This window comes from Octodon degus, unplaced genomic scaffold, assembly GCF_000260255.1.
Source record: "Octodon degus isolate 3935 unplaced genomic scaffold, OctDeg1.0 scaffold00048, whole genome shotgun sequence".
In the NCBI taxonomy this organism is placed as follows: domain Eukaryota; kingdom Metazoa; phylum Chordata; class Mammalia; order Rodentia; family Octodontidae; genus Octodon; species Octodon degus.
In genome coordinates this window covers 5,008,714-5,020,741 of record NW_004524624.1, presented here as the reverse complement: position 1 = coordinate 5,020,741, position 12,028 = coordinate 5,008,714, and the positions used below count along the sequence as shown (strand labels likewise).

The 12,028-nt window shown below is 53.2% G+C and overlaps 1 protein-coding gene across 1 annotated transcript; it reads left to right on the top strand.

The window, feature by feature from the left end:
* The first annotated feature begins 2,237 nt into the window (after positions 1–2,237).
* Positions 2,238–11,972, top strand: Prr7 (proline rich 7, synaptic). The gene is made up of 3 exons (XM_004632272.1): positions 2,238–2,406; positions 10,566–11,207; positions 11,409–11,972. Exons 2-3 carry the CDS (start codon positions 10,805–10,807, stop codon positions 11,804–11,806), a joined length of 801 nt encoding a protein of 266 aa, XP_004632329.1. The 5' UTR covers positions 2,238–2,406; positions 10,566–10,804; the 3' UTR covers positions 11,807–11,972.
* Positions 11,973–12,028: the final 56 nt, after the last annotated feature.

Genomic DNA, 12,028 nt, shown 5'->3' with positions numbered 1-12,028 from the left:
ATTCATTTCCCAACAAGTTTTCACTAAGCTCACCTCCTTCCCATCCAGCTATATGGTAGGAGCTGGGGACATAGATGGAAACCAGGTCCCTGCCAGTTTGGAGTTCGGTCTGGTAGGCAGAGAGACATGGGAACAGTGGCACCAAGTGTGAGCAGCACTAGCAGAGAGGATTCTAGAGTAGGGCAGGTTGAGGGCTCCACCAAATGGGAGAGGCCTTGGCCATGAAGCTGCCTTAGTTGGCATCTCCAGGACACCAGGGACAGAGGGGTGATGGGAGAGCTTCTTGTGGTTTAGAATGATTGAGCATGGGGTTGGAGTGGAGTGGAAAAAAAGGAGTGGTTGCAGCTCAGGTGAATGACCTGAAACCAGTTTTGAAAGCCATGTTAAGGCTGCAGGACCCATCTGGATAGTTGGGGAATCCCTAAAGGGTTTTGACTGGTATCAGGATGTCTGTCCCAGCATCTACAAACATAGTTTCCTTTATGGAACCCTTCCTTTCCATTTGGTTTAGATGGTGGTGGGTTTGCACTCCTGCATATAGTACACCACATATATGACCCAGATAGAAACATTACAAGAGATGGTGCAGCTTTCTAGTTAACAGGATGTATGCTCAGATGAAAAGGACCAGAGTATTGGGTGTGGCAGCTTACACCTGTAATCTTAGCTACAAGTGAGACTGAAGCAGAAAGACTGCAAGTTTGAAGCCAGCCTGAGCAGTTTAGGAAGACCCTCTCAAGAAATAAAGAGCTGAGATTGTAGCTACGTAGAGGCCCTTGGTTCCCCAGTTCTGTTGGTGCAGGTGTTGCCAATTTCATCTGTCCAGAGCATGACCACCAAAAGCAAAATGTTATTCCTGTCTTGGCAACATTGAGCAAGCCAAGGAATCCTGATTTGGGAGAGCAAAATACTTGTTTTCAAAGGCTCAGTGTGACAGCACTCATCAGGGCAGTCGTTTCTCCCAGTAATGTACCAAAAAAAAAAACCAGAATGGGTACTGGGTGGCTGTTTAGAACACATACCTTCTCTCCCAAGGTGTGGTTGCCTGTATTGGTTCATTGATACTCAGCCAAATGAGTCCAATTGAAAGTTATGTGTGGGTTTATTGGTTTGGTTGGTTTTCCCAAACCGTTGGGTAACAGCTTTTTCCTCTGGGAATGGGTGGCCTAAAGCTGTGGAGCTCATCCTTGCAACCTCTTGCCAAAATGGTGGCAAGGAGCAAGAGAGAAGCAGATACACCCTTGATGCCGTTGCTAAAACACCTAGAATCAAGTTGTGGCAGGTCTTCGGACTTTCTAGTGATATAACCCAGTCCCTGTGAGCTCAAGCTTATTTATTTTAGGGTTCTGTGCTTTGCAACACACAAATACTGCAACTGTTATGGTGAAAAAGGGTGGGGTGTGTGTATTTTTCTTTTTTGAGAGGGTCTACCATACAGCTCAGGCTGGCCTTGAGCTCAGGCTGGTCTTGAACTAGTAAGAAACCTGCCTCAGCCTCACAAGTGCTTGGATTACAGGGGTATGCCACAGCTGAGAGGTGGGTTTTGAAAGATCACCGTGAAAATCATAAAGAAGTTGGTATAGAAACAACTTAGCTAAAAGGCCAAGACTGTCAGGTTCAAAGTGACCCCTTTAAGAGGACCTCAGGGTGGGGCCCTTCTTAGGGGTCATCTCTGTTCCTTTGGGTAAGCATGTGCCTGTAGCCATTCAGCACTAGGTCCTCCTATGCCTCTTTATTTGGCATTTGATGGCCTGTGCTTGATGGGGGGACAGTGAGTGTGGGCCTGAGTTGGGAGGGACCCACACTGGAGTCGTTGTGGACTCAAACCCCTGCCCACCTCATGTGTACAGTAGCTTGTCGGAATGTGTTCAGGGTATAGCTCTAGGCTGAGCCATGTGTGGATCAGGGTTCTTGACCTCAGCTGCATGGCTGATTATCCAGCATGTGCGATCAATGTGTGCCTGGGTCTGCCAGCGTGCTCCAGCCCCCGCCTAGCAGCCTATCTCCAAGAGGTGTGTGGCATGTGCATTCCCTGTGCAGGATGCCCTGAGTGTGTGAACTTGGCGCCCTTGTGTACCCGGTCTGGGTGCGGCACACGGGTGTTGCGTCCCACGCACCCCCTTCCCTCTAGGGGCAGCCTCCTTGGCGGCGTGTGGCAGTGTGGGGTGAGGGGCCCTCTGTTGGCTGCTGCGCGCGCGCGCGCACGCTGGGCTGGCACGCGCTGTGTACGCGGCCGTGCGCGCGCTCTGTGGCTCCAGCTCAGCGCTCGCTCCGAGCCGCTTTTGCTGCCACTGTCTGCTCCCTGGGGCAGCCGCTGTTACCGCCGCCTCCCACGGGCCGGGCACTTGGTCCACTGGGCCTCACGCCCCAAGCAGGAGGACGAGCTCGAGGAGGATGCCTGGGCCCGTGAGTACCGCGGTGGCTGCGGGTTGGGCAGGCATGGAGGGCGGAAGATGTTCCTATGGCTGAGCCCCTCCCGGTGGGCAGCTATGCACCCTGGCTGGGGTCGCCGCTCAGGACCCCCGTCCGGGCCGCGGATAGACCCTCCCCCAGCCCACACTGGAGGGAGGGAGAGTGGAGGGCGCCAGTGAGCAAAGGAGCCTGAGCGGGCTCAAGCAGCCACCAGTTCGCTTGGAAACGGTTGCCACAGCAACGGGGTTGCGCTCCCTGGCAACGCGACGAAGGGGTGGCGACGCCCCTCCCCCACCCCACTTTTTGCGGGGCCAGAGCTGGGGGTGCGGGGAGAGAGGTGGGCGCCATGGGGGGGAATGTCCCAGTGGCCCGACTGGGTGTGCCAGCCTATCCAGCTGGTTGACGATGGGGGTTGGGGGGGTGAACGGCTCCGTGGGCACGAGCTGGCTCCCACGTGGCTGCAATCGTTGCAGCAGGGCTTCTAGAGTGGCTGCAAATGTGGAGGCGGCCCAGACCCTAATCTTGCTGTGAGAGAAGAGGCAGGCAAGCTGGGTCTGGGGTCCCAACTCCATAGCTCCCACCAACATTATCACTACCCAGGGCCTTCTGCTCCCTCCCTATATGGCCTGAGTTGCATTTCCCAGAGGCCATGTTCCTTATCCAGGGAGAGAAAAAAAAAAACAGAAAACAAAAAAACAACTTGACTCCTTCCACCTCCTCATGGCCAGAGCATGTGCCAAACTGCCCCATAGGCTGGAGGTGGTCTCTGTTCTTGGTTCCTAACCACTGTTCTTGGGGAGCAGTGGAAGTGAGTAGGCAGGAACAGAGGAATGGACACTACTGACCCAAGGAAGCCGAAGCTGAGGCCAAATGGGAGAAACCAAGCCCACTGTCTGGTCTACAAGTGTCCCTTTCTTGTCTAAGCACAATGCCTTAACTGTGCAGGGTGGCATGCAGGTCGGCTGGCAGACAGGCCACTGCCACATGGAGATGCCTTGTCCTCCAGGGGAGCTCCTCTGGGAAGAATGGCCACTGAGTCAGAGGAAATGACCTCTGGCTCCCCTCCCAGACTCCCTTCAGCAGGCGGTATGCTGGAGAGAGAAATGCCCCCTCTGCCAGCACACCATGGCCTGACTCAGCAGATGCCATCTCTGACCACAGGCTTTGGATCCAGCATCTCTGAGACCACAGCCACCTTTGGATTTTCTTTCCCCTCCAGGAAGGTGTCCTGGGCACCAGAGGTGACAGGTATCTGGGGCATCTGAGGCCTTGGCATAAGGTGTCCATAGATGGATAATGCCTGGGAAAGCAGGCCTGAGTCTCCTGCAGGCAGATGGGCCTTGGAGATTATTCATAGGCTCTTCTCATTCTTTCATGTTCTGTATGACTTTTGGACCTATTATCTCCTAATTCTTACAGCAATTGTGGAAGGTAAGTTTATTATCCTCTTTTTAGAGGTGGAGACTCTGAGGCTTAGGTAGGTGAAGTGACTTGTCTGAGGTCATGCAACCAGTAAGAAGTAGAGCTCGGTTTCCACTGCCAGTTTCCCTGCTGGCAGAGCTCCTCTCAGCCTGCTCTACATAGCTTATATGACCAAGGTAGAACATCCTAGAGGCTTCCAGAGAGCGTCTATAACCTTCTTTCACATTCTTCCAGTGAGGAAGTTCCCTGTCTTTCAAGCCTGGTATACCTTTCTCTTTTGCAGCAAAATTAGCCAGATTCTTGCTGCCTCAGATGCTTTATAGGGTTGTGCTGCTGCGGGCTTGCTTCCTGTCTCCCTCCATTTTCTCTGTCTGGCTGAGATCAAGCAGTGAGGACTGCCTCAATCCCCTGGGAAATCCCTGAGTCCTTAGACTTTGGTTCATTGAGTCTGTGGCCTTTTCAGCTTGCATTCTTGGCTGTGGAACAACAGCAAGGTGGGCTCAGGCAGTGCTGGACCCTTTGGATACCCAGTGCAGCACAGAGGTCAGAGACTCAAGTGCTTCCACAGGCCAGGGGACAGTGGAATCAGTGAGGTGGGCCAGGGAGCGCTTAACTCCAATTGATGTTACTTTTGTGAGATGGGGACTTTGTACAACCAGATTGTCCAGTTTTCACATGTGCAAGAAATCTAGGCCTTCATGCCTAATCTGGTTTTTAAATTCTGGTAATCAATCAGAATATTTTTAAAAATAGATTGTAGGCCAACAAAATGTATGCATGAACTGTGTTCACACAGGGTCAGGAGTCTGAGGCCTCTGGTCCATGGTAAAGTGAGGGTCATTTTGCTGCCCTCCCCCAACCCAGGCAGCATACAGTGTACTCCCATGGGCTGGTTTTCACAGTTGAGCCTCCAGGCTGCAAGGTGGTGATGTTTTGTCTGTCACATTCAGCTGTCTATGTTGGCCTTGGATGTTATCACAGTCTTCATCAATTGTACTCCCTCCTTGGCACTACCAGGCAGGTCTCATCATCCCTTGTCCTAGAGGTAAAGCAGCTTCAGCTCAAAAATGGGAGTAGTCAGAGCATAAGCACATGGCTCAGTTAGGACAGAAACAGGATTTGAACCCAAGGTTGTACCTCTACGCTCTGCATGTTACATTGTGCCGACTTCAGTAAGAGGGAGACCCCATGCATACACACACACTATATAGCTACCTCCCTTGCCAGGACAGATAATTAACTCTCATGCTAGATGAAAGGATAGAAGCACAGGAAGCCACAGAATGAGGGTTTACTCAGAGTCTAGTCTTTGAATATCCTGTTCCCCACCCATACACACAGGAGTGTCAGAGCCAAGGACAAAAGATACTAGGCTACAAAAGGCCTTTCTGGAAAAAAAAAAAAAAAGCCCTTTCTGCCCACTCTTGTTACTTGCAGTTTCCCAATATCAGGGTTGGGTTGTAGAGACTCTACCCTTAGCCTTGCTGGAAATGAAGTTATGGCCGGCTCCATTGCTTGGCTGACTTTGGGAGCTGGGATAAGTTCTTTCTTTCTTTTTTTTTTTTTTTTAACATTTATTTATCTGTGTGTGTGTGTGGCCAGCTCAGCCCACCAGGGGGCGGGGCTGGCTGGCATGTGGTGCTGGGGGATTGAACGTGGTCCCCATGCTCCGCTAAGCTTGTTCTAAGTAGGTGCTTTAGACCACTGAGCCATCTCACCAGCCCCCCTTCTTCCTATCTTTGGGAGACTGAGTCTGTCTCTTCACCTGAGTGCTAGCAGGCCCAAGCCTCATTAACAGGGCTCCATCTGGTCACCCAGAGCACCTGCCACCTGGGATTTCCTTTTTCCAAAGCCCCTGGTCTGTACCTCCAGCTTGTCTTTTTCCTTTTGCCCACAGACGTGGTTCTGAGTTTGCTTATAATCCATGCTATGAGAGCTGAATGCTGGGTGATGGCTTCTTTCTCAATGATTTGGTGGTAAATGACAGACATTTCCTTTTCTTTCTTTTTTTCTTTTTTCTTTTCTTTCTTTCTTTTTTTTTTTTTTTGTCTTTTTGAGACAGGGTTGCACTGTAGTTCAGGCTGTCCTTGAGCTCACTTTGTAGTTCAGGCTTGTCTCGAACTCACACTGATCCTCCTTCAGCCTTCTGATCCAGCCTTCTGAGTGCTGAGATTACAGGCATGCTCCACCACACCCCATTAACAAACATTTCTCAGGAATGATTTGGATGACAATCCAGCTCTTGAGGTGTTCCTTATATTTGAACTACCTACCATGTGCCAAATGACGAAGGCAGAGGTACCCTCTGGTGGACACAGGCTATTTCTGAATAGTCTTAGATCACCGGGCTTCACTCCCATGCAACCCTGGACACACGAGGTGGCTCAGGAATTATTTCTTCTGGAAAACATGCCAGGAGGTGAAGTGGCCTTGGCAGAGGCTCATCCCAGAAGTCATGATTTAGGTCACAGAGTGCTCCTGGTTCAATACCTGCTCTGAATTTGTTAGGCATGCAAACTCTTGGGCCCCATACCAGACTTGCTGGAGGAAATGCTGTGGGGCCTGGCCTGTTTTGACAAACCATTTATATAGCTTGCATGCTCGTGAAAGTTTGAGAGGCATCATGTTAAGGGCAGGACTGCCTTCTGAGGCAACAAGGAGGAACTACAGGGTTCAGACAGGGAGGGCATAGGGGAAATGGGCAGCATGAAGAATGGGTAGGCTATGAAAGGGTCTAGCCTATGGTAGGCATGGTAATTAGACTCAAAGTGAGTCCAATGGTGGCCTGACCAGACCAGGACAGGAGGACCAACAGACAAACAGATGAAGACACTGCATTGAGAACTTGGTGTGTGGGATGAATGATAAGCCCATTGCTGAGATAAAGAACCTATAGCAAATCTTTGGGCTCTAAGCTTGAGGGACTGGGGTTCTTCATGCAGAGAAGCAATGTAGGTACCCTCAGCAATGCAGCTAGATCCTAGAATATAAGATCTCTGGCCCTTGGGTGTCTTTGAGCCAAGTACTCCTCATCAGTCAAATGAAAAGACTTTTTCTTAGGAAGACAGAACTCTCCATGGTGTTCAGCCCTCAGGCAGGGGGCACCTTAAGGACACACCCATCTCTGCATCCCCACCATAAGCTGCCATCACCAGAGCTAATGTCTTGCCCAGTGCCTCACCTCTGCAGTGGAGTATCTCAAGCTTCCCCATGGGTACTGGTGAGGAAAATGAGGCGGCATGGAGGTTATAAAACACCCAGGGTCTTGCTGTCATTACCCTACTTTTTTCCCAGTGAGTGTGGCCCAAAACTATACACAGACATGCTTTAAAGCACTACATATAAAGTAAGATGGAATCCCAAGGAATCTTCATGTGACCTACAAGAATGAAAGAAAATAGAAACAAAGATTTCAGGCCTACAGATAAGTCCATCAGAAGGACATGGCTGTTAACAAATAGAATTGGACGTGTGGCAGGTGTTTGCTACTGTCTGGAGGGCTTTGGCAAAGCCAGTGGCTTCAAGCAAGAAGCTGTGAATCTGAGGAGTCCTCAAACAAGGACAAGGACATACACAGTGGCATGAAGAGCAAAGGGGCATAGCCTTTTAGGGAGGCTTCAAGGACTTTAGCCAAATCAGCAGAGCATTTTCAAAGATTTGAAACTTACAATGTTGACATTACTAAGCACCAATTGTGTACTAGATCAGGTCTGATTGTGGGCCTGTGGGCCTGTGGTAGCCACACAGGAGCAGACAGTGTTTAGCATCAAATCTTCACCTTCAAGCTAGGCTTTGGAGCAAGACTAGGGCCAGAGGTCCAGCTCGGCCTTAAAACCCCATGCAAGCAAGAGACTGCCCGTCTCTGACCAGTCTATAAAATGTGGCAATGATTCTTGACCTCCTCACTGAAGGGTGTCAGTGGCACCAAGTAGATTTGGGGTTTGGCTTATGCCGGTCTGGCCAAAGCCCTGCCTGCTAAGCTGGGCACCCCTTACCCTACCTTTGGTTCCTTGTTCAGCCTGGAGCTGTCATTGTACCCTTTATTCTGTGCTGCCCTTTCCCAGCCTGAGCTAGTCTAAGGCAGCAGTGAGCTCAGGGTCAGGCACTCCAGGGCCTTAGTGGAAGAACAGGAATGCACATTTTTGGCTCATAGCTGGCCACACTGCCCAGTTCCCCCACAGCTGCCAAGTCCTTGTGTACTGAGTGCTGAGTGCTCACAAATGCTGGGCTTTTCATTTACATCTCATTTGTCACACAAGGAAGGTGGACATAGTTTGAATTCAGATGACAATATCATAGCTGTTCTTACTAAATATATGACCTGGGGCAAGTAATTTCCTCCGTTCTCTTCATCTATCAAATTTGCACTAGCAGTAGTGACTAGATGGTGGTGATTATCACACAGGATAATGAATGAAAAGGCCAGGTGTGATGGCACATGCCTGTAAGTCCAGCACTCGGGAAGCTGAGGCAGGAGGATTGTCACAAGTTAGAGACCAGCCTGGGCTACAAAGTGAGCTCAAGGTCAATCTGAGCTGTGTAGTGAGACCCTGTCTCAAAAGACAAAAAGAAAAGAAAAAGTCTGTATATCAAGAGAAACAAGTATTGATAAGTCCTTCACAGTATTTTTTAAAAATTGTTTTTAGAGGGGCTGGAGAGATGGCTCAGTGGTCTAAAGCACCTACTTAGAACAAGCTTGGCAAAGCACAGGGACCACGGTTCGATCCCCCAGCACCACATGCCAGCCAGCCCCGCCCCCTGGTGGGCTGAGCTGGCCACACACACACACACACACACACACACACACACACTAAAAATAAATGTAAAAATTGTTTTTAGAGGGGCTGGTGAGATGGCTCAGTGGTCTAAAGCACCTACTTAGAACAAGTTTAGCAAAGCACAGGGGCCACGGTTCAATCCCCCAGCACCACATGCCAGCCAGCCCCGCCCCCTGGTGGACTGAGCTGGCCACACACATACACATACACACACACACAAAAAAAAATAAATAAATAAAATTTAAAAAAAAAATTGTTTTTAGAGACCGCGATTTCATTGTTGCCTAGGTTGGCCCCAACCCTGGGGCTGAAGTGATCTTCCTGCCTCAGCACCCCTAAGTAACTAGGACTACAGGCACGTACCACAGGAGCAGGCTCTTGACAGACATCTCTAATTCAGCTGAAACCCCATTACCCCCAGCCCCATAAGTGCCTTTCTGACCCATAGTTGCTTCTGGCCTACCAAGAAGGGGGACCTCCAGTTAGTGCCAATTTCCTCTGAACATTCCTGTTCCTGAGGGCTCAGCAAAAGGAGAACAACAGATTTAATTAACTCCCAGTGACTGGCAGCATCGTGTTTTTATCTGGGCTGCGTCGCCATGGCAGCCTCATGGCGGGGTTGTTGAGGGGGTGGGTAGAGCTATTGTTCCTGCCTTGTCTGTTCTACAATGCAGGCCCAGCAAAAAGGACTGGCACGGGCACCAAGTGGCACATGGCTGCAGGTAGCCACAGAGTCAGACAGGAGCCATCTGGGGCGAAGGTGGGGTGGCCTGGCATCCTCCTACCTTGGGATTCAGGCTGATTATGGGCCCCAAAACTGTGTGTTCATTGCCTTCAGTGTGCTAAGGGGAAGGAAAGTCCTGGGGTCTGGATGGGGCCCACAAAGTAGCTCAAACAGCAGCATTCCCCATCCCACTCAGGATAGGGTTTTGGGCCAGGCCTGGATTTGAATTAGGTTCTGCCACCTGCCAGCCACACAACTCGTTGCATCCCCATTCCTGTCTGTGTACCTCAAAGTTTTGTATGTTAAAACGTCTAGCATAAAGCACCTAAGAAGGTCTCTTTTTCTGTTTGTGGGGGTGGTCACCGGCTGACCTTAACTACACAGAAAGATCTCCTTGCTGCATTTTCGCAAGGTACCAGGTTGCCCCTCTCAGTCTGGCTGTGGAGAGAGGTGGAACTAGTCTCAAATGAGTGAATGCAGGGCCAGGTGGAGCTGAGAAAGACGAGCTTCCGAATAAATCTCATCTAGTTTTCCTCACCTCTGTGGAGAGGCAAAGGCATTGGGGGAAGGGATATAACGGCCTGGAGATGGAGTGGAGGAGCAAGTGGGGCTATGGGGAAACTGGAATCCCGCAGATGGAGGCAACTGGAGGAAAGGGCCTGGCTCACACCCTTGCGGCTGGTCAGGTGGCGCAAACAGGGACAGAGCCGAGGCACGCAGGGGCAGTCGGAGCTGCCTGGCCAAGCTCCTCTACGGGTGGGCCAAGGGCAGGGCTGGATGTCCTGAAGCTGGGCGCCAGAAGGGCTGCTTATGGGGCTCAAGAAGGTGGACCGCTTCCTTCCTCCCAACCCCCCTCAAAGCAGCAGGGCTGCGCAAGACTCTTCAGCTACGGAACTGGGGTAGCCTGCACACAGCGGTGGCGGGTAGCGAATCTCTTGAACGAGCTCAGCACTGAAACCTGGCCATTGCGCGCCCCCTGCTGGCTTGCTTTGGATCCGTCGGCACCTGGACTCCATGGCAGTGGCTTTCAGGTCTAGAATCCGGGAAAACCCTACCCGGGAAACCTCGAGGCGTGACGTCATCCTCACCGGTGACGTCACCGCCCCCCTTGGGAGTGCGGGGGTTCCCACGGAGGCGGCTTCCCTGGAACTACTCGGGACGCCGGCGCAGGCCTGAAAGTAGTCAAGGGCCACGGCGCGTCTTTCACTGCGCCCTGTGTCTGCCCGCAGGTCCCTCGCGGCCCTGGGTGAAACACTTTCGCGTGCTGGCCGGCGCCATGGGAAGGAGCGAGCGCCGCAGCTGTCCCTCGCCAGCGCGCACACGACTTGAGCCACGCCGCAGGCAGCCCCCGGTGGCGGGTCCCCGGATGACGCTGGCGGCACCTGAGAGCGTGACGCGGGCTCGGGGCCACGCAGAGGAACCCAGTGTCCAGTGAAACTTCTGAGGACCTGTCGCTCACACCGCCGCCATGGTGATGTCCCAGGGAACCTACACGTTCCTCACATGCTTCGCCGGCTTCTGGCTCATCTGGGGTCTCATTGTCCTGCTCTGCTGCTTCTGCAGCTTCCTGCGCCGCCGTCTCAAACGGCGCCAGGAGGAGCGACTGCGCGAGCAGAACCTGCGCGCCTTAGAGCTGGAGCCTCTGGAGCTCGAGGGAAGCGTGGCCGGAAGTCCCCCGGGCCTGGCGCCGCCACCGCCACCACACCGCGGCCGCCTAGAGGCGTCGGCGCACGCGCATCCACACGTGCATGTGCACCCCCTGCTGCACCACGGGGCCGCGCAGCCGCACGCGCACCCACACCCGCATCCGCACCACCATGCGCTGGCGCACCTTTCGGTGCCGCCCCGGCCCTGGAGCTACCCGCGCCAAGGTAAGTGTGGCCAGAGTCAGCAAGGGTGGGCAGGGCCTCAGCAAGGGGTGGGCTCACCGCGGAAGCGCGAGGCTTCAGCTCACACAGCCTCTCTGAGAAAAGGGGAAGAGGGAGTGGGCTGGGGCTGGCGCCTGGTCAAGGCCTGTGCCAATGGCTGGGGGCCGGTGGCCTCACCTCCCCGGAATGCTTCCCATTCTGCAGCGGAATCGGACATGTCCAAGCCACCATGTTATGAAGAGGCGGTGCTGATGGCAGAGCCGCCGCCGCCCTACAGCGAGGTGCTCACGGACACGCGCGGCCTCTACCGCAAGATCGTTACGCCCTTTCTGAGCCGCCGCGATAGTGCGGAGAAACAGGAACAGCCGCCGCCCAGCTACAAGCCGCTCTTCCTGGACCGGGGCTACACCTCGGCACTGCACCTGCCCAGCGCCCCGCGGCCTGCGGCCCCTTGCCCCGCCCTCTGTCTGCAGGCCGACCGGAGCCGCCGGGTCTTCCCCAGCTGGACCGACTCAGAGCTCAGCAGCCGCGAGCCCCTGGAGCACGGAGCTTGGCGACTGCCGGTCTCCATCCCCTTGTTCGGGAGGACTACAGCCGTATAGAGGGGCGCCCGGGGCGTCCTGGGCCCCACCGGGAACTCCTGGCCTGACTGTGGGGCTTTTTAAACGCTTCCCTTGGACTGGGGTGGGGTGGGGGGAGGGAGGGATTTCTTACCCCGTTTGTTATATTTTGAGGATAATAAAGGTGTGTGATCTGCTTTGGTACAAACCGAGGGGACACCGCTGCATGCACTTGAAGTTCTGGTGACCATGCATGCTGCAGCC